The sequence below is a fragment of the Lepidochelys olivacea genome, assembly GCF_965140295.1.
Source record: "Lepidochelys olivacea isolate rLepOli2 genome assembly, chromosome: 9".
In the NCBI taxonomy this organism is placed as follows: Eukaryota; Metazoa; Chordata; order Testudines; family Cheloniidae; genus Lepidochelys; species Lepidochelys olivacea.
Window position 1 is genome coordinate 47,339,366 of NC_140419.1, and position 21,710 is coordinate 47,361,075.

Below are 21,710 nucleotides of genomic sequence, written 5' to 3' on the forward strand. Positions count from 1 at the left end.
TCAAATTTCACATTCTGTATAATCTGAGGGATTGTATCATAGGGGAATTGAGCCCAAACACTTGTCTAAGCCTGGGGCAACCCTCAAAAGCCTGAGAGGGATGGGTAAACGATAAAATCTAAAACTAAATGTTCTCCCATTTTAGGACGAGGAAACTCAGGACCTTCACAGAGAGTGCCAAAGTCTGGGAGGTCTAGCTCTTTGGAGGGAGACCATCATGATGGATTCCACAGAGATGAAGGTTTTGGAGGCCCTGCAGGAGGCAGTAACCCTTCCAGAGGAGGGAGGAGTGGAAGTAATTGGGGAAGAGGAAGTAACATGAACTCTGGCCAGTCAAGGCGAGGAGCATCCAGGGGTGGTGGAAGGGGCCGATAGAAGAGGCTATGACTGGATGATTCCCACTCCTTATTGGACAGTATTTAAATAGACACCTATTGTGGACTCAAGAGAAAGTACTGCTGCAACTCCGCAAATCTGGACTCTTAACTGGGATAACTGAATGTGCATTAGTTCCTAACAAGGATCTTCTCCTAAGATCAAGCGACTGCTGCTAGCAGCAACATGGTAGCTGGCTTTCTATTTCATCCTCTCCACCTCTTTCTCCTCACCTTTTACCTGCATTGTTTTGTAAAGATAAAAGCTGGAATTTTTTTTAGTGTTGTGAGACATGGAGCACCTCCACAGATTTCAGTTCACATCCAGATGGAAACTTGTTTCTATATGTACAGTTTGTCAGAAAAAAAGTTGTTTTTGTATGAATACAGAATGTAATTTGCGCAAAAATTAACAAAAAAAATCAGTGCAGTGTGTGATTCTTTATCTTTACTCTCAACGAAACTACAAAACCCCCCATCTTCCATAGAATGTCCATGTGTCAAGTACATGGCACCATAGGACTAGCTCTAGAAGTCTCTACAGTTCAGTTCCTAATGCCTTAATACAATCAGTTTGGGGTTTATCATGTTTTGAGAATTTTTATTTTTACACCTTTAGCAACATTCATGTGCTATTAAATAATGTTATCTGTTGTGATGAAGTTGAGTCCAGTGCCTACATACATACACACACAAAAAACCCCAAACCACACCAATGCTCCCTCTCCTACCTTCCTTAAAGGACATATGTGGAATGCTGTGAAAAGCTTCTTTTGAACTATAGATCATATGAGCAAGAGTCCTAATACAGTTTGCACATTCAGTCTTCATCTGCTCCTGCTAACCCTCATTGATTCAAGCCTTGCAAAGGGATCTGTCCTTTGTTCTCCATGGCATTAATTTTATACCATAAGCGATAGAAATTCAGCAGCTTGATTAACAGGGATGTATTTAATTTTTTACAGAACTGTAGTACACAACATGCTGCAGAGAAATGAGGAATGGCCACTAAACTACAAGCTGGTGCATTCTGAACATTTATAAAGGGCAAACCATTGAGCCACCCTGATTTTAGAGAATTTTTTTTTTTTTTAGTATTCTCCACAGGATTTTGTTTAGTGCCACTGCAACATTACAATTAATTGTTTATTCCATTGAATTATTTGCATTTCATAATAAAGTTGTTTACAAATTATGGTGTTTCAGTTATCACCATAACATATGAGATTATCTGGCTTCATCCACCAGGATGTCTGTCTAAAGTATTTCTAAGATAGCTACCTAAGTAAACCCTAAACCTCATTTAAGAAATTAGTATTACCTAGAGCTAGCCTCTTCCTGGGATCAAGCTTCCCACCCATAGCATTAAGAAACAAGATCAAGTGTGGGAGGTGGCTGATAGTGCAAATATGAAAAAGATGATCAAAATACCATTAGTAATTTTTTTTTACAAGCCTCTTCATCAACAGTTCCATCTAGGGTAAATAGTACATTAAGGAAAAGCAAGTGTAGCGTGGAGGGAGCTTGTTTAAGGAATCTTAGGAAAGAGTAAATTGATCCTTGCTATGTGAGTGTGGGCTGTGGCAGCCACTCCTTCACCCACTCATTTTGCCAAGCCATCTACCATGGTCTAATTGGGTTATGTATAAGAAAGGTTTGAGATATTTGTAGGAACTCTATTTAAACAGACCAAAGCATGGATAATGGAGAATTGCTATGATCTTCACATTCCTGCTCTCAGCAGCTGTAGTCTTCAGATATATGCTTCTATTGTACAGAATGGTTTGGACTGAGTCACATGGTAGTGAATAGGAACACTGCCTAATTGTTTTATTGCAAATACAGTGACATAAGAAATGCTCCAGAATGTTTAAAGTAGTAAGCTTATAAAGTTTATTATACTATGGCCGAAGAGAGAAGTGGCCCTAAGGAAATGACATGCACAGAACAGTTTAGCAGACTCTTCCGAGACACACTTGATACAGGCTAGTGGCTTCTTGCTTGAAAGAAAAGGTTAAATTTTTATATGGGGACTTCTGATGAAGGTTCTAGCTTATCTGTGTAAATTAATTTCTGTAGCTCAAAGCAGATCCTAGTTGTGTTAGGATGTAATAATGCGGAAGATAAATATTGGAATTCAAACAGCTAGAAGAAAAGAGAAACTCAGGGCGTGGCTACACTTGCGAGTTAGAGCGCATAAAAGGAGCCCTGGGTGCACTAGCTCACTACCTGTCCACATTACCCAGGCACGTAGAGCTCTCCGACTCCGCGGCTAGAGTGCTCCTGGTACTCCACCTCAGCGTGTGGAATAAGTTTTGTGTGCCCCCGCTGGAGCGCTGTGGTGCCAGGGTGGACGCCCTGGGTCTGTTAGTGCGCTCTAATCAGCCTCCAGAAGTGTCCCACAGTGCCTGTTCTAGCTGCTCTGGTCATCACTTTGAACTCTACTGCCCTGCCCTCAGGTGACCAACCATCAGACCCACCCTTAAAATTTTCTGGGAATTTTGAAAATCCCCTTCCTGTTTGGTCAGCCAGGCATGGAGTGCTCTCAGCAAATCTTCCAGGTGACCATGTCTCCACATGCCAGGCAATCCCCAGTATGAAGCAGTGGCAAGGTGCTGGACCTCATCAGTGTTTGGGGGGAGGAAGCTGTCCAGTCCCAGCTGCACACCAGGTGTAGGAATTACGATACCTTTGGGCAGATATCAAGGGACATGATGGAAAGGGGCCATGACCGGGACGCACTGCAGTGCAGGATTAAAGTGAAGGAGCTGCTGAATGCCTACCACAAAGCCCAGGAGGCAGCCATTCCTGTGCTGCCCCTGCAACCTGCCGTTTCTACAAAGAGCTGGACACGATACTTGGGGGCGACCCCACCTCCATTCCGAGGACCACCATGGACACTTCAGAGCCCAGGCAGGAGGAGGAGAAGCAAAGTGGGAGCAAGGATACTGAGGCAGAGGAAGACACCGTGGAATCCCTAGATGCATGCAGCCAGTAGCTGTTCTCAAGCCAGGAGGAAGGTAGCCAGTTGCGGCAGCCAGTGCTTGGGGAAGGACAAATACCAGAGGAGGTTCCCGGTAAGCAGCTTTTATTTTGGGAAGAAGTTATTCGGTGTGGGCTCTTGGGGCATGGAGGGTTAGGGCAGCATGCATGCCTAGATGCAGAATAGGGTGTTGATGTGCGCTCTCACATTGTGGTAATCGGCCCCAGTGATCTCTTCAAAGGTCTCATCCAGAACTTAGACAATGCGCTTGCGCTGGTTTCTCGGGAGAGCCACTGTGGTCCTTAGCCTTACTGGGACAACTTGACTGTGCCACTGTGACGTGAGGGGCAGGGAGACTATTTCTGGACACAGGTAAGCTGCATATGGGCCAGGGTGGAAGCTGCATTGCAGTAGAAGACCCTCCCTTGCTTCCCAGGTCACCCTCAGCAGCAAGATATCTTCCAGGACGAACTCCTGTGGAAAATGTGGGGACAGCGTTCAGTATAGGGGCCCCCTGCTGCTGTTGGCTCTCCCTAAGACACAGAAACCCAGAAGACAGTACAGCCGTGAAACAATCAGTCACGCCTGACCCTGTGCTTACTCACCATTTCGGGGCTCCCGTGGGTTATGTGCGTTCGCTTTGGGACGGGCAAATTATGCTATTGTGTAGACTGTACTTGTCCTTAAATATGGGGGAATCATTGCTCTGCCTGGTATGAGCAATGCTGCCTCTGTTAAGTGTTGCATTTTGCCTTTACAGATGCAACCTTGAGATCTCAGCCGTCTGTGTTATCACCGACCGAAAGACTCCAAAGAATCAGAAAGAGGCCACATAGAAGCAAGGAAGACATATTGCATGAAGTAATGCAGCATTCAAATAATGAAAATCAAACAGTGCAGGAGCGGCGGGACAGCGAAAGAAGGGTCCACCAGCAGAATGAAGAGCGCCCGCACAAAAACGCAGTGCTCCGGCAGCAAAGCACAGATCGGCTGATAAGCATAATGGAGCGCCAAGCGGACTCTATCCAGGCGCTCATAGCCATGCAGGCAGAGCACTACCATTCCCCCCTGCCCCTGTAGCCCTTTTCCCAAAACTCTTTCCCTTGTGCCCCTATGTCACCTCCAACCCACTTTCCCCAACATCCGGGTTCTTATCACCATCAGCTGTCTCCAACACCTGTAGCTTCACCACCCAGCCCTGAAAACTACGACCCTTACACACTGCACTCAACCCCCATCACCATGCAGTATAGCCATCCTGAAGCGCAGCACTCATTGCACGGCCCTCCAGACAGGGAGGCCGAGGATGATAACAGGACATAGGCAAATCTGTGATTGTACCATTCCCCACCCTATCCCCTTGCCCTTTCTGTTTCCCAAGCAGTTGTGTTTCTTTTCAATAAACGGATTTTTTGGCTTTGAAAACATTCTTTATGCAATAATAAAGTAAAAGATACTTTAGCCCAGGAAAGAAACAGGCACTGCACGTCAGCGTAGCAACCAGAGATTCCTACTAACCTTGGAACCCCTGCACTTTACTCCCATTCAGGGCACCAGCCATTACTGGTTGCTTTCAGCCTCAAATTGCTCCCTCAAGGCATACCTATTCCTTGCAGCCCCACGCTGGGCCCCTGTAATAGCCCTGCTCTCTGGCTGTTCAAATTCAGCCTCCAGGTGGTGTTGACCCTCAGAGTTCCATGTCTGCGTGAATTGTTCACCCTTCCCTTCACAGATGTTATGGAGGGTACAGGATGCTGATATAACTGCAGAGATGCTGTCATCGGCCAGGTCCAGCTTCCCATACAGAGAGCGCCAGCAACCCTTTAAATGGCCAAAAGCACACTCCAGTGTCATTCTGCACCAGCTCAGCCTGTTGTTGAACCACTCCTTGCTGCTGTCAAGGCTCCCTCTGTAGGGTTTCATGATCCCCAGCATTAAAGGGTAAACGGTGTCTCCAAGGATCACAATGGGCATTTTGACATCCCCTATGGTGATCTTCTGATCTGGGAAAAAAGTCCCGGCTTGCAGCTTCCTGAACGGCTCAGTGTTCTGAAAGATGCGTGCATCATGCACCTTTCTGGGCCAGCCTGCATTAATGTCAATGAAACACCCACAGTGATCCACAAGCGCCTGAAGAACCATAGAGAAATACCCCTTCCGATTAACGTACTTGGAGGCTAGGTGTGCTGGTGCCGCAATTGGAATATGAGTGCCATCTATCGCCCCTCTGCAGTTAGGGAAACCCATTTGTGCAAAGCCAGCCACAATGTCATGAACACTATCCAGAGTCACGGGTTTTCTGAGCAGGATGCAATTAACGGCCCCACAAACTTGCATCAACATGATTCCAGTGGGTGACTTTCCCATTCTAAACTGCTTAGTGACTGACCAATAGCTGCCTGGAGTTGCCAGCGTCCAGACTGCAATAGCCACCCACTTCTCCACCGTCAGGGCAGCTCTCAATCTCGTGTCCTGGTGCCACAGGGTGGGGGCAAGTTCATCACACAGTCCTATGAAAGTAGCTTTTCTCATCCAAAAGTTCTGCAGCCACTGCTCGTCATCCCAGACTTGGATGACGATGTGATCCCACCACTCCGTGCTTGTTTTGTGAGCCCAAAAGCAGCGTTCCACAGATGGTGAGCATGTCCGTGAATGCCACAAGGAAACTAGTGTCATGTGTGTTACTTGAGTCAGTATCATCTGAGCCCTCACTGTCACTTTAGATCATACGGAATAACTTGACTGCCAAACGTGACATGCTGGCAAGACTCATCAGCATACTCCTCAGCAGTTCGGGCTCCATTCCCACAGACTGAAAGGGAAGACAGAGGACCCAGTACAAAAAATGTTGAAAGAGAGCACCAAATGTGGACAAAAGTACAGGGATTACTGGGATGCGAACCGATGCATCACAGGGTGTTGGGAGAGGACCCACAATGCCCTGTACCCCCTGCCCCCTTCCCACAAGCCCCAGCGCCAGAATGGGAAGAGGTGTGCTGTGGGATAGCTGCCCATGATGCACTGCTCCCAATGCCGCTGCAAATGTGGCCACACCAGTGCGCTTGCAGCTGTCAGTGTGGACAGACTGAAGCGCTTTCCCTACTGCGCTCTCCGAAGCCAGGTTTAACTCAAAGCGCTCTACATCTGCAAGCGTAGCCATGCCCTCAGAAGCCCCTCTCTCATTAGTTAAGGTCTGGAAAGCTCCCTCCATACATCTGAGCCCAACAATGGGAAAACACATAAGAAATGTTAAAAAATTCAAGCCTTCTTTATATAATTAAGAGGACCAAAACCTATATTCTAAAGTAAAACTTTGAGCTCCCTTAAGACAAGCCATGTTGATATGATCACAATTGGTACACAAACTCTTGTTAACTTTAGGGTAATATCTTTAATCCATAATGCAGAAGAGCCACAAGAGCTCTGCTGCTTTTGAGGGGAAGAAAATGTCCAAGAGGCAGAACTAGGCCAACCATAGCTAGTTATAGAACTATGCTCTGCTGTGACCCTGTAGCCTCAGAAGATTAGTGGTTGGAGATTCTTGTGGCCAGCCTTTGGTAGTGGGAGGATTCTGTCATCTTCTATATAAGACCCTTTAACAGAGCTGTATGAGAGATTTACTAAGCTTTTGCCCTAAATGTTTTAGCCTACTTTTTAAAAAAATTAATCTCAGCCAAGAACTTTAACCTAGGTTTAGTTTAGAAGCAGTCTCACACCGATCTGATATTACACTGACCTAAATCCAAATATTGCTGTGAAAGTAAACAGGAAGACAGATTCACTGCTGTTAAAAAAAAAAAAAAAAAAAAACTAGACCTGCTTATGTCTAGATTAACACTTTTGGTATAAAAATGTATTTTATTAAAATTATAAATATTGTACAAAATTTGCTAAATTAAGCATTCATTTACTTTAGTTCTGTGCAAATATTAAATAGATTAAGATAATCTCTTCCTAAGTAGCATCCAATAATACTCAAGCATGTTTTCTGCAATATGCCCAGCCTCTACTAGCCAATCTATTTCTCAAGGTCAGGCTACAAACATCACTGCTAAATAAGCACTAACTGCCCAACTCCTAGAACCAAGGGGCTAGGGAGTTTGCTTGAGCAAGGACTTCAGGAACTGACCCTGTAGCTCTGGAGGCAAAAGCTAGTGTAGCACCATTCTGCAAAGAACTAAAATGATCTCTATGATTTGACTGAAATTTCTTATGATATGCTTTCACTCTTTTCATGATTCCCTACATAAGAGGTATACCCTTGCTTGCCAAAGGATATGACTGTGATCCACAACCTCGATGAATGCTACTTATTAAAGGATGTTGTTTTCAATATTTTAAAGGTTACCAGTTGATTTTTTTTTTTTTAAAAGACAGTTAAATAGAATGGGTATCTCAACATTCACTGGACTATCATAAGCCAGTCCAAGATTACTGCAATTACATCTGATCACTACATTTTGACTCTTTATATCAGATTACAATTGCAAAGATGTCACAAAACAACATTTGTGGTAATATACCTACAGCTTCTGATTTTAGGTTTTAACTAATAAAACCCTGCTACAAAAAAAGGTCAGTATTTATCCAATCAATACAGGATATGGTTAACTTGTGTTCAAGGGCTAGTCAACACAGCAGTAATGCGGACTACAGGTGTGTGATTTCTAAAGTACATATGCTGTGTATTAAACAGGTCTCACAGACCCTGCTAAGGTACATAAAAGGTTCCTTAGTGCACTCTGAGTAGTGCTATCTGAAGTAGTATTACATTAAAACACAATAGGGAAAAATAAAGAGATTACTCATTACAGTATATATTAAAAAAAAGTCCAACTCCCACCCCAAATTATTCGACATCTACATAGAATTCAAATTGCTAAAAACAAACATCCGTAAATAAGCTCCGAAAACAGGAGCTCTATAGATACACCCATCTATACACAACAGATGTTTTTAGGAGGCACCCGGCATCAGTACATCCCAAGCTGGAGTGAATCCTGCAAGGCTCTGGAGTATAACAAAAGCATTATACTATGGGTAGAGTTTAGTATAGACAATATGCTTGGCTCTGTATTCTTACAGGCCACTTCAAAGTGTGAATATCAGCCCTGTGGTCCTACACTTTATGTAGGAATCTGATCATCCTATCACCCATAACAGGACACAGACTCCAGGATACTGCTACAAAGTTCATTTTGCACTGATAAGGCAAAGCCTATACTGAGATAGGACTGGGAATGATGGCACAAAAAAATGTTACACGTGAATACAGTAAAAGAACAAAACAAAACAACAAGAACATATAGTCACAGTTGCAGCTTTAGGATTTTAGTTGCACTGTTCATAGGTAGGGAGAAAAATTGTTCCACAGCTCCATTAACACTGGTCCTTGGAGAAGCAAAAATCTTCCCTCCTTTGGTCCGTTTCTTGTCTGTTGTCCACATTAACTGTCAAGTTCGAGTCGTTTTTCCTGAACTTTCCCAAGTAGCTTCTGCGCCTTACAGCCAAGTGTCTTTGCACAGGTCCGCGTCCTCAGGAGGCGGATGCACGGAGCGCAGCTCCCAGGTACCTCCTCCCTCACCACAGCGCACCGGCTGTGCAGGAAAAACTTGCCTTCAATAGGACCAGGACCTGGGGGGGGGAGAGAACCGCCCCGGCTTTGTCGCTCAGTAACCCCCTGCCCCCCCCAAGCAACAGGACACCCACGCCCCGCTAGGGACTCGGAGCCGCATGTCCCTCGGAGGCAGCCGTGCGAGCCGGGGCCGCGCTGCTGCTGGCCCAAGGCCCTGTATTCAGAAAGGCCGTTGCCCAGCCAGAGAGCCGCGTCTGCCCCGCTGGGCAGCCGAGACGGGCGACCGGCCCCATGGGACAGCAGCGAAGATCCAGCCCGGGGATGGGGCGGGGTCCGCAGCGCTCACCCCGCATCGGGGTCTGCTCGGCGCACGCCGCCCCGCGCCCTCACACGGGCAGGCTTTTGGAGACGCGGCGGCGCACGAAGCCGCCCAGGAGGCCGCCGAGGTAGCGCAGGCCGGCGGGGCCCCCGGGCAGCAGGGCGAGCAGGCAGCCGGCGATGGCGGCGAGTTGGGCGGCGGCCCCGAGCGCGGTGAGCAGGGTGCTGCGCAAGCCGAGCGCGGCGTAGAGGGTGCCGGCCAGGGCGCCGAGGTAGAGCACGGAGCCGCGGCTGGGCTCCCTCAGGAGGCGGCTCGGCCCCCGCAGGAAGCCGGCGGCGCCCAGAGCGAAGGCCGAGCCCAGCGACCAGAGCAGCGCGAACTTGCGGGCGCGGAGCAGCAGCAGCGGCGCGTAGAGCGCGGCCAGGCCGAAGCAGAGCGCGGCCAGCAACAGGCACAGGCCGCTCCCCACCAGCCGCTGCCAGCGCGACAGCCCCGGCAGCCAGGGGTCCGGCTCGGCCGCCCAGGGCCACGAGCCGGCAGCCGGCGAGGAGGAGGAGCGGCCTGCGAAGAAGGGGCTCAGCCGGCCCAGCCACGTCCCCCCTCCGGCGTCAGCTGCGTCCGGCGTCGGCCGCGAGGCGCTCGGGACTGCTGGGCCGGGGCCGGCCTTCGACTGAGCGAGGTACTCCTGCAACTGCCGGTTCAGCTCCGCCATCTCGGAGGGGGAGGGTAGCAACAGGCGGGGAAAGACCCGGATCTGAACGGCAGCGCCAATGGGACCCGTCGCTCTTCGCTGCCCTCAAGGAAGCGCAGCCACATCCGGGTTACTGGGCGTCTCCACAGAGCTCGACCGGCGGGGAGATTACGTCGTCACATGAGACGACCAGTCACGTGACTTTTCCTAGCGTCACGAAAGGGCGTAGAACTAGGGGAGGGCCGTAGTTCTCAGAGCTGAGTCCTGCGGTCGGCGCCCAGCCGCCCGCCACCCCACCCTGCCCCGTTCCCCCACACCTGAATCAATGTGTCTGCTACAAGCTTTAAGAAGGTTGTAGAAATTGAGCTGGTTCAACAGCTCAGGGATCAGGGGCTGCCACTGGGACAGCTGAGATGTCCATTAGCCACGTGAAAAAGGCAGAATGAAGGGGGATTTTAATTATGACCTGCAAAGTTTTATATTAAGTTTGTCGTCTTTTCAATATATTTTGGATTGATCAAGGAGGCCTGTAAGAGTTTTTGTTTTCTTTTAATATTATTTATGCTTGTGTTGTGTTTGGTATGTCTGCTCTTAAGGGATTTTGCTGTAAGGTTTCTTGGGAATCTCAGGGATGTTTATTGTGAGCTCTAACAACTTAACTGAAGGGATGATGTATTGAACCTTTAATAAAAAGGAGGACTTGTGGCACCTTAGAGACTAACCAATTTATTAGAGCATAAGCTTTCGTGAGCTACAGCTCACTTCCTCAGATGCATATCGTGGAAACTGCAGCAGGCTTTATATATACACAGAGCCTGCTGCAGTTTCCACGATATGCATCTGAGGAAGTGAGCTGTAGCTCACGAAAGCTTATGCTCTAATAAATTGGTTAGTCTCTAAGGTGCCACAAGTCCTCCTTTTCTTTTTGCGAATACAGACTAACACGGCTGTTACTCTGAAACCTGAACCTTTAATGAAGTTATCCTTTTCCTCAAATGTTCATTAGGTCTTGGACTTAAAGAAGTGTTAGCAAAGAAGACAAAAAGAGACTTAAACCATCTGAAAATCTCTTCCCTGCTCAAGTAATCAAATTTCAGTCACTTGTTACGATATCTTAATTTTAGGGCTGTCAATTAATTGCAGTTAACTCACATGATTAACTCAAAAATTAATCATGATTAATTGCACTTATAACAATAGAATACTAATCAAAATTTAATAAATATTTTTGGATGGTTTTTCTACATTTTCAATATTGATTTCAATTACAACACAGAATACAAGTGCACAGTGCTTACTTTATATTTATTGGTGATTGCAAATATTTGCATTATAAAAGCAAAAAAAAATATTTTTCAGTTCACCTAATACAAATACTGTAGTGCAATCTCTTTATCGTGAAAGTTTAACTTACAAATTTAGAATTATGTACAAACAAACTGCATTTACAAATAAAACAATGTAAAACTTTAGAGTCTACAGGTCCACTCAGTCCTACTTCTTCGTCATCCACTCACTCAGACAAACAAGTTTGTTTACATTGATGGGAGATACTACTGCCTGCTTCTTATTTACAGTGTCACCTGAAAGTAAGAAGAGGCGTTCACATGGCACTTTTGTAGCCAGTATTGCAAGATATTTACATGACAGATATGTTAAACGTGTGTGGGGGGCGGAGGGTGAGAAAACCTGGGTTTGTGCTGGAAATGGCCCAACTTGATGATCACTTTAGATAAGCTATTACCAGCAGGAAAGTGGGGTGGGAGGAGGTATTGTTTCATGGTCTCTGTGTATATATAATGTCTTCTGCAGTTTCCACAGTATGCATCCGATTAAGTGAGCTGTAGCTCACGAAAGCTCATGCTCAAATAAATTGGTTAGTCTCTAAGGTGCCACAAGTACTCCTTTTCTTTTTATTAATGAAAATCTTATTCATCATGTAAAAAAGTTCTGCCAGTTCCAAAGGATCAGACACATTACCTGCCGGGTTTGCATTTCAAAGTTCTTGTCTATCTAGCATTGAATGACCCTAATTACCATTTCTAACATGACTCTACAGGTTGGCTCTGGGTTAATTAGCCTGCAAACTTCTTAACCTTTTCTGGCCATACATTACACTACGTACCAGATTCGTTGCAATTATATTACAGTGGTAGCAACAATGGTTGGCATAATTATATTTTAATCAGACAACATCACAGGCCCCATCTGTATAATGGGGTAATCCATATCTCACAGGGAAATTGTGAGGCTAAAACATTAAATATTGCACAATATTCAGACACTATGGTAACGGGCCATATAAGTACGTAAAATAGATAGGTTGAGTGTGTAAGGGCTTTTCTATACACAGACTTACACTTGTTTAGTTAAATTGGTTCTATTAAATCAGTCTGAACATTCTTATTTCAGTCAGAGTGGCATATTGCAGTTAATAATGAAACCTACTTAAAACTATTCTGAATCAACTTAAAGCTAAACAGAAGTAAGGAAGTTCTGACACATTTTGCACCCATATAATTATTCAGGTGAAACAATCAAAGCCTAGTTTAACCAGTGGAAGTCTAGGTTTTTGCCAAATGATTGGAACAAGACAGGTCTACATAACATGAAATTCAGCAAGCATAGAGTTGCCATCACCTGCCTGAAATTTTTCAGAAAAATCCTATTTTGATGTCTGTGTCAAATCCTGCCTGATTAGCTTGCAGGGAATTAGTAAAAAATAGAAATTGGATTTGGACAGGAACTCCTCCCCCTGGCCAGATCATTGTGATATTGCATTACCACATCGTGATACAACATGGTGCAATACATTTCTATCTCACTAAGCAAAGCTCTAACATTAGTACAAGAGAATAAGGGTGGTTTGAGCTGTCTTAAGTGATAACACCTATTTGGTAGCTTGACAGACTGAGACACAATCTAATCATCATGCAAAAGAGTCTTCTGTAAGTGTTTTCCTCCATCCTCAGTAGCAGCATGCTATGAATCTGAGGGCATGTTTCTGCTACAAAATTATGTTGACCTAAATTAGGTTGGCACACAGCTGCCGCAGTACTTAAATCGCTTTTGTGTGTCCACTCCTTGTATCGGGGGGGGGGGGGGTGCAGCCTCACCAGGAGCAGTTGTACCGATTGTACTGCCAGTAAGAGGCATTGTGGGATGGCTTCTAAGAGCCAGTAACAGTCAATGTAAGCAATGCACTGTCTATACTGACACTGCATCAACCTAACTACATTGATATTGACTTTATGCCTCTCGTGGAGGTGGAGTTATTAAGTCGACGTAGTGAGGCAATTACATCAGCGGGAGCGAAATTTTAGTGTAGACACGTAGTTAGGTTGACACGAGACAGCTTAGGTCTTAAGCACAGCGTTTAGATTGATATAGTAAGATCTATGCAGTGTCAGTGTAGACATTCTGTTACTTACATCATCTGTTAGTGGCCTCTAGAAATTGTCCCAAACTGTCCCATCTTGACCTCTCTGGTCACCATTTTGATCTCCACTGCCCAGCGGCCAGGTACCCAGGAAGCCAAGCCTCCCCTTTAAAGCCCCACAACATTTTGAAATTGCATTTCCTGTTTGCCAGGCTTGGAGAGCTCATCTAACAACTCTAGAGCATGCCTAGCAACTGCCAAGCTGACCACGCCGGCTCCATGTTGTAGACGCGCTCCTGCCTGGAGTACACAGGAGGAGTTGGATCTTCTGGGTTTGTGTGGAGAAGAGGCTGTGCAGGCACAGCTCTGATCCAGCCGTAGAAACGTTGACATCTACAAGCAGATCGCTTAGGGAATGGAGGAGAAGGGCTACAAAAGGGACCAACACCAGTGCTGTGTGAAAGCCAAGGAGCTGCAGCAGAGGTACCAGAAGGCAAGGGAGGCTAACAATCACTCTGTTGTGGAGCCTCAGACCTGCTGCTTTTACAGAGAACTGCATGCCATCCTCGGATGAGACCCCACCACCACTCCCAAGAGTCCTGTGGATACTTTGGAGGTGCCCAAGTCACAGGCCTCTGCCGTGAACAGTGAGGAGGGGGAAGAGGGGGCGGAGTATGGGGAATAGGTCACCGGGGGATCCAGGGTTCAGTGAGCCACGACCTGTTTTTGAGTTCTGGGCAGTCCAGACAATCCAGCATAGGCGAGCATTATGCAGGGGAAGGAACCTGTAGTAAATGTGCAGTTTGCTTTGAAATTGCAGGGGTGGAACCCCCAAAGTAGCAGGACACATCTGTTGATTTACTCTTTTTTACTTATGCTAGAAGAGGTGAAATAACCAAGAGAGGCAGAGTTGCTGTCTGCTTCTCATTCACCTGTTCAGCTAGGCAGAGGGGGCCCTGTGGAACAGTTTGTTTATGTGCACTGGGATGTCCCATGAATCCTCCATCGAGATCTCGAGGAAACTTTCATGGAAGTAGCCTGCAATCATCTGTCGAAGGTTTCTGTGGAGGGCTGCCTTGTTTCTTCCACTGTGGTATGATATTTTCCTGCTCCATCCAGAAATTATTTCAACACGCACCATTGCAGCACACAGGCTAGCAGCATATGGCCCCAGTCGGGAGCTGGAGCTGTTTCCTTTCAGCCTCCATTACCTTTAGGAGTGAGATATCAGCTAAAATCACCAGTGTCTGTAGAAAATGGTGCCAGTATTCAGTTCAGTTGCCCTGTCTGCATATACTCATGCCTGTGAGGTATCCCCCTTATTTCCCCAACACCCCAGCCACCAAGGCCCATGGTCACCATGGCTGCACTATCACCATGCTCAATGAATCCCAAGGAGAAGTGAGAATGTAGTGCTTACAACTTGTGTGGATAAAGGGAGTAAAGGGTAGGCTCAGTGGCGGATTTAGAGTTAGTGGGGCCCTGTGCTCAGATTTATTTTTGGGGCCCCTCCTTGGGCCCCAGCCAAGAAAAAGAACATTTTCTCTTATCTCCCCCACCCGTTTTTCATTCTTTTGTTCTTCATCCTCCTCCTATAAGTAATAGAAAGTAAATGAAAATAAAGTGAGGTACGTTGGTTGTTTTTGTAGTCTAACTTATTTTTCCACAGACCACTTGAAAATCACTTGAGGGTCTCGGCGGACCACTTAATGATCTTTCCAAATATTGTTTGTACCTTTAGCTAACTATTGTAAAGTGATTTGGATAAGAGCGCTTTATTAAAAAAAAAATGTAAAAAAAATTGGGGTGCGGGGTCTGGCCAGGACTTAGGGTGCGGGAGGGGGCTCAGGGATGAGGGTGCAGGCTATGGGAGGAAGTTAGGGTGCAGGACCAGGCTGGGGGTTGGGGTGCAGGGTCTGGCCAGGTGTTAAGGTGCGGGAGGGGGCTCAGGGCTGGGGCAGGGGGTTGGGGTGTGGAGTGCTCACCTGGGGCGGCTTCCGTTTGGTGTGAAGAGTGCAGGTGGGGAACTGGGGGTGGGGCAAGAGTCAGGGAGGGTAGGGGTTGGGGGGGTGAGAGGGGGTGCAGGAGTCAGGGCTGGGGGTGTGTGAGGGGGCTGCAGGAGGCAGGGAGGCTGGGGGTGTGTGAGGGGGCTGCAGGAGGCAGAGAGGGCAGGGGGCTGTGTGTGTGGGAGGGGGTGCAGGAGTTAGGGCTGGGTGTGTGTGAAGGGGCACAGGAGTCAGGGCTGGGGTGTGTATGATGGGGTGCAGGAGTCAGGGCTGGGGTGTGTGTGACAGGGTGCAGGAGTCAGGGAGGGCAGGGGACTGTGTGTGTGGGAGGGGGTGCAGGTGTCAGTGCTGGGGGTGTGTGAGGGGGCTGCAGGAGTCAGGGAGGGCAGGGGGCTGTGTGTGGGGGAGGGGGTGCAGGAGTTAGGGCTGGGGGGGTGTGAGGGAGTGCAGGAGTCAGGGAGGGCAGGGAGCTGTGTGTGTGTGTGAGGGGGTGCAGGAGTCAGAGCTGGGGATGCAGGGTCTGGGAGGCAGTTAGGGTGCAGGAGCGGGTTGGGGTGCAGGGTCTGGCTAGGAGTTAGAATGCAGGAGGGGGCTCAGGGTTGGGGTGTGGAGCACTTATCTGAGGCAGCTCCCATTTGGTGTAAGGGGTGCAGGTGGGAATGTGGTGGGGGGAGGTGCAGGAGCTCCCGTTTGGTGCTGAGGGTGGGGATGTGTGGGGGATGCAGGAGTCAGGGCATGGGGGGTGGGGATGTGGAAGGATGGAGGAGTCAGGGAGGGCAGGGGGCTAAGGGTGTGTGTGGGGGGTGCAGGAGTCAGGGCCGTGCTCTGCAGTTGTGGGGTTGCTCCCAGCCCTGAGTAGCTCACAGCAGGGAACTGGGGGGGTATGTGTAGGGGGAATGCGGGGGCCCCACCTTTGCTCCGCCCTGCCCCAATTCCACTCACTTCCCCAAGGCCCTGCCCCTGCTTCTCTGCCTCTTCCCTCAGCGCACTGCAGCCCCGCCCTTCCCCTCCCTCCTGGAACTACCTGAGTGCCAACAAACAGTTGTTTGGCGGTGGGGGAAGCGCTGGGAGGGGGAGTGGTGGGAACACTGCACGCTCAGGGTGAGGAGGTGGGGAGGAGCTTGGTTGCCAGTGCGTGCGGAGCCTGCAGAAGGACCCCAGCAGCTGGCAGGATCAAGCTTCTGCCCCTGCAGCTGCCTGGCCCTGAGGCCCCCTGTCATTGGGGGGCCCCATGCCAGGGCACCCTGTGATTTACTGTAAATTGGCCTCTGGGTAGGCTGGGTCTCCCAGGATCACTATTGACATTTTAATGTCCTCAGTGGTAATCCACCAGCCTAGAAAGAAAATCCCTGCTTGCAGCTTTCTGAACATATAAAGATATGCTTGTCATGTGCCTTTTCTGACCAGCCCACATTGATGTCAGTAAAGTGTCCCCCCGGTGATGCACCAATGCTTGTATGACCATAGCAAAGTAGCCCTTTCTGTTGATGTACTCGGTGGGAAGGTGGTTTGGTGCTAAAATAGGGATATGCGTGCCAGCTATTGCCCCACTGCAGTTTGGGAACACCATTGCTGCAAAACATCCACTATGTCCTGCACATTGCCCAGAGTCACAGTCCTTCATAACAGGTCGTGATTAATGGCACTCCACACTTGCATCACAACAACCTCCATGTGGATTTCCCAACTCCAAATTGATTTCTGACTGATGACTTGGGAATCTGGCATTGCAAGTTTCCACAGCGCGATTAACACTCACTTCTTCGCTGTCAGTGCAGCTGTCATTTTGGTGTCACTGCACTGGAGGGCTGGGTGAGCTCCGCACACACATCCAGGAATGTGGCCTTGTACATCCGAAAGTTCTAAAGCCACTGCTCGTCATCCCATACCTGCATAATAGTGTGATCCCACCAGTCAATGCTTGTTTCTTGGGTCCAGAACCAGTGCTCCACCATCTCCAGCTGCTCCATGAATGGCAAAAACTGAATTGTTTCTTTTTATGTCCCACAGCAATCTAGTCTCTAAGGAATTGTCATGTTCCCGGGGCACCACAAAAATACTGCAGGATCAGGTGCCCTGTTCTCGCAACGCTCATCACAACAGCGCAGAGCTGTGCAGGATCCATGCTTCTGACACAGATGGTGGACAGTGAGGAGGGCCGCACGGGTTTGCAGGTATTTGGAAAAGAGGTGCAAAATGTTATGGAATGCAGATAAAATTATGGATGGAGAACACTGCATTATGGGACGTTGAAATCATGTTCCTAGTCACCCCTTTGAGACTCATTTCAGCCCCATGGGGCATTGCAAAACCTTCCCAAAACACCCTGCAATAGATGATGGTGAGTTGCACAGTGAAATAGGTATCTACGGTGCACTGTTCTCTCCATCGATGCAACCACTGCTAATGAGGACGTGCACTGACGGCACAAGGAGCGTAGTGTGGACATGTAAAAGTGATTTAATTACTGCATCAGCTGTATGCCAACATACTTAGGTCGACATAATTTTGTAGTGTAGACATGCCCTCAGTCTCCTCTTTATCCTGTGGACTTGATTTCCTTACACCCATCTGAACTCCCACATCCCTCCTCTCAGTGGTCAGCTAGTTACATGCTGTGTTGACAGTTTCGTAATTTTCCAATCCTCCCTGTAAATTCGAACACCCCCTCTAATTTCAATTCCTGGGGAAAACAGTGTGTGGAGTCACTTACATCTATGGAAAGTGGATGTAAAATGCTATCAAATCAGCATTCTCCACACAGATTCTCAAAGTTGCGAGATGGAGTCAGGAGACCTGCAAGTAACTTGCAACTTTGGAGGGGAGCCTCTGTCATTACCCATGTCAGCACAGCAATTCTCTTTGTACAGAATCAGTTGACTTTGGGAAACAGGTTACTTCTTGGAGGAGAGAAGCCAGGATTATGGCAGCTGATGGACTCCGCCTGTTTTCCAACTTTTTAGTTCTGGAAGGGCAAAATCCCCTCACAGATTCACACGTCAACCTCCTACTGCTAGGTTCTCAAACCCCTTCTGTGCATGGACCACAGGAAGAGATCTTCAGCCACTAAGTGGAGATGATGGGCATGAAGCACAGTTTGGGAACTGTGATTCTGTGCTTAGCACCCTGGGGTGCATGTGGGAAGACCCCCAGAGATGTGGCCTATATTTGCCTGGGCAGAGAGATCTGATCAGGCTGCATGGAATTGGATCTGGGAGCTGCTGTTTCCCCAGGGACTGGTGAGAGAACTCTCCTCACATCTCCCCTCACTGAGGGGGGCCAGGGGACTGGTTTGATCCCTGGGGCTGGCTGTATTTTTGTGTTCCCAGTTTCTCCTCTCACAGGAGTGGAGTTTGATTCCTGGGTTTATCTCACTTCTCCCCTAGAGGAATGTCTCCCCCCAAGGGGGTTTATCCCTGCGGGTGGGTTGATCTTTGGTGTGTACCCCCCCTTCTCCCCTAGGTGGGGGTTGATCCCTGGGGTGGGCTGGTTCCTGGGGCGTGTCTCCCCAGGGCAGTTGATCCCTGGAGGGAGGGCTGGTTCCTGGGGATATCAATCCCTGGGGGTGGGCTGGTTCCTGGGGGGTGTCGATCCTGGGAGGGGCCTGGTTCCTGGGGGGTGTCCCCTTCTGTCTGGAGGTGAGCTGGTTCCTGGGGGTATCTCCCTGAGGGTGGGCATTGATCCCTGAAGATGGTTTGGTTCCTGGAAGGTGTCTCCCAGGGAGGTATTGTTCCCGGGGTGTGGGCAGGTTCCTGGGGATTCCACCCTGGGGGGCAGGGGGGAAGCTGGTTCCTGAGGGTGGTTTGGTTCCTGGAGGGTGTCTCGGGGGGAGGAGGTGTTGTTCCCAGCAGGTGGGCTGGTTCCTGGGGATGTCTCCCGGGCTGGGGGGCAGGGTGTGGAGTTGATCCCTGGGGGTGGTTTGTTTCCTGGAGGTGTCTCCCTGGTGGGGAGGGGTTTGATCTGGGAGGGTCATTTGGTTCCAAGGGAGGTGTCTCCTGGGGGGGGTGTTGTTCCCAGGGGGTGGGCTGGTTCCTGGGGATGTTTCCTGGGGGGGGTGGAGTTGATCCCTGGGGGTGGTGTGGTTCCTAAAGGGTGTCTCCCCTGCTCCCTGGGGAAGGTTTGATCCCGGGAGGTGGGCTGGTTCCTGGGGTGCGTCTCCTCTTTTCTCCAGAGCGGAGGGGAGCCTAGGGGGTGGGTTGGTTCCTGGGCGGTGTCACCTCTTCTCCTGGAGGGGGGTGATCATGGGGGGGTGTTGACCCCTGGTTTGATTCCTGGACGGTTTCTCCCGTGGCGGAGGCGAGTCCAGCCCCTGCCGTTTCATCATCTCTCGTTTCATTCCCTTTATAGGAAATGTATGTGCGGGGCTGGAGGCGCTCCCCGGAGCCAGCGGCTCGGCGGCTCCCGCCCACAGGGGACTACAGGAGAGGCAGAGGGAGGCCGCTGCCGGCCAGGGCGGGGTTTCTCTCCAGGGCTGGCCGCCGGCTCTCTCTCGTTCTTCGGCCGGTGTCAGGCGCTGGGTCCCGTCAGAGCCCCTGGGAGCCCCGGCCGGGCCAGGAGGCGCCATGACGGGCAGGTAATGGAGAGCGGGACGCTCCCCCCGGAATGGGGTCGCTCGCCCCGGGCGGACCCGAGGGCGGCAGGGGAAGCGTGTGCGGGGCTCGGCCTGGCTGGGGCTCTGCGACCGGGCCTGGGAAGGGGCCAGAGGGCGCCCTGGCTCGCCGCCCCCTCCAGCTGCCCAGCGGGCCCCGATTTCCCGCCTGCCCTCAGGGTCACTCCGAAATAGCTGCGCGGAAGTCAGCGGCGCTACACCTGTGTAAACGCCTGGCCCCGCTGGGAGCTGGGCTGTTTCCCGGGGGCGGCCAGGGGGAGGTCGCTTGCGTTCCTGGGGGGCTCTGGCGGCCCCGCAGGCAGGACCCAGGCAGCGCAGCCTGCGCTTGGTGGTGAGGGGCCAAACTCAGGGGTGGAGGAGCCCAGTGCCTTTCTGCCCTCTGGCAAACGGCTGGCCCGTTTGGAGTATTGCGAGTGTCAGTCGGTGAGAGCCTTCTTCAGAAACGGGAGAAGACGATACATGCGCCCTGTACTGTGTGCTCATGGGACCACAGATCTTCACTATGCCCTGCGGGTGGGGAAAGAGGGCAGGGTACGGGGAGAGGAATGAGGCGAGGATCAGAAGTGCAGGATTCGGGAGAGCTGGGCAGGAGAGGGAGCTGAAGGTTTGTGTTTATATTTGTAAAGTGTGCACTACCGCCCCAGTGTCTAAACTGGCGCTAGCTTTAATTCCAGGGTGGGGTTCCGGTGACTGGAGCTTTACTCTCACAGTTTATGAAGCTTGAGACTGAATTGCAGTTATGTAATTCACAGTTGTTACTTATTTATACATACAGTTCTCTTTCCTCCAATAAAATGCTGTCATCTGCGATCCTTTCTGCTCTGGGTCTGGGCAGCTGGCTCTGCCCAGTTGGCCCTGAGTCTTGGCGGTAGGTGTTCTGAGCACAGAACTGACAGATGAACATCTTGAGCCCAGTACCCCTCTCACTGTCACCAGTCAGTAGAGTTACTGCAAATTTGTACTAGTGTAAATGAGATGAGAACCTGAGCCCTTGGTAGTTCTAATCCTAGCTCTAACATTTGGGGAGGATTTAGGCAAGTTATGTAGCCGGTCTTCCGCATTTTCTCCTCTGTAAAATGAAAAACTTACTTATTTCGCAAAGTGTTTTGAAGGTGAAAAGCATTAAATATGAGTATGAACTTCTAAAATGGTGCATTGTGGGAATTATTTCTTACTGAATCCTCGTGTCCTTAGCCCTACTATATTGCAGTGGTTTTTAACCATCACTTCTTTTCACAGCTAAGAACTGTTAAGAGAGTCTGGATAAATTTATTTTTTAAGTACAAAGAATAGAGAAAGCCATGAGTGTAAACTTGGACTGTGTCTTCTGTGATTTGTAGAGTACCTATCCCATTGTGGAGATACTGGAAAGAATAATATCGTGAATAATTATCACATGCTCATATCCAAACTATGAACATTTACCCAATGGATGATGATAGACTGATGTGGCTATGTGGGTGTATTTGGTGTATATATATATTAGCTGCTCCAGTCTGTTACAGAATGGGATTTTTTTTTTTATCAGAACCTCAGCTGCTGCTACTTCGTGGGCTCAGTGTTGGCTCTTGTAACATGTGAATATACCACAGACATGTTGTGTATATATTCCACTTCCTTAGGAGAGGATTAAGCTCAAAGTGTTAGAAATTCTGTCACTGTTGGTGAGCATCTGTCCAGCTCTTGAATGGGATTGGGGAGAGAGGAGGTAAATCTGGGAAGAATTTAGACTATGAGCCAAGCTGATTGTGTCATTTAGGTACAGTGTGTGATA

At 49.0% G+C, this 21,710-nt stretch overlaps 3 protein-coding genes across 5 annotated transcripts in view; 2 read left to right on the forward strand and 1 right to left on the reverse strand.

The window, feature by feature from the left end:
- The window catches only part of WDR33 (WD repeat domain 33), a 104,177-nt gene extending 102,696 nt beyond the window's left edge, over positions 1-1,481 (forward strand). The window contains exon 21 of one of the 2 annotated variants that reach the window (XM_084639484.1): positions 146-1,481. In XM_084639484.1, the coding sequence (XP_084495610.1) occupies positions 146-322 (177 nt within the window). In that variant the 3' untranslated portion in view covers positions 323-1,481. The remainder of the gene's footprint in view (positions 1-145) is intronic. The other variant, XM_084639483.1, reaches the window with a different exon arrangement.
- Positions 1,482-7,219: 5,738 nt separating this feature from the next.
- On the reverse strand, positions 7,220-10,668 carry SFT2D3 (SFT2 domain containing 3). Its single transcript, XM_084639906.1, has one exon. The coding sequence runs from the start codon at positions 9,961-9,963 to the stop codon at positions 9,319-9,321; it is 645 nt and encodes a 214-aa protein (XP_084496032.1). The 5' UTR covers positions 9,964-10,668; the 3' UTR covers positions 7,220-9,318.
- A 9,051-nt stretch (positions 10,669-19,719) lies between these two features.
- LIMS2 (LIM zinc finger domain containing 2) overlaps positions 19,720-21,710 on the forward strand; it is a 55,932-nt gene continuing 53,941 nt past the window's right edge. The window contains exon 1 of one of the 2 annotated variants that reach the window (XM_084638315.1): positions 19,720-19,900. In XM_084638315.1, coding sequence (XP_084494441.1) covers positions 19,890-19,900 — 11 coding nt within the window. In that variant the 5' untranslated portion in view covers positions 19,720-19,889. The remainder of the gene's footprint in view (positions 19,901-21,710) is intronic. The other variant, XM_084638319.1, reaches the window with a different exon arrangement.

Coding starts and splice junctions, on each gene's coding strand:
- SFT2D3 (XM_084639906.1), bottom strand. CDS start 9,963: ATGGCGGAGCTGAACCGGCAGTTGCAGGAGTACCTCGCTCAGTCGAAG.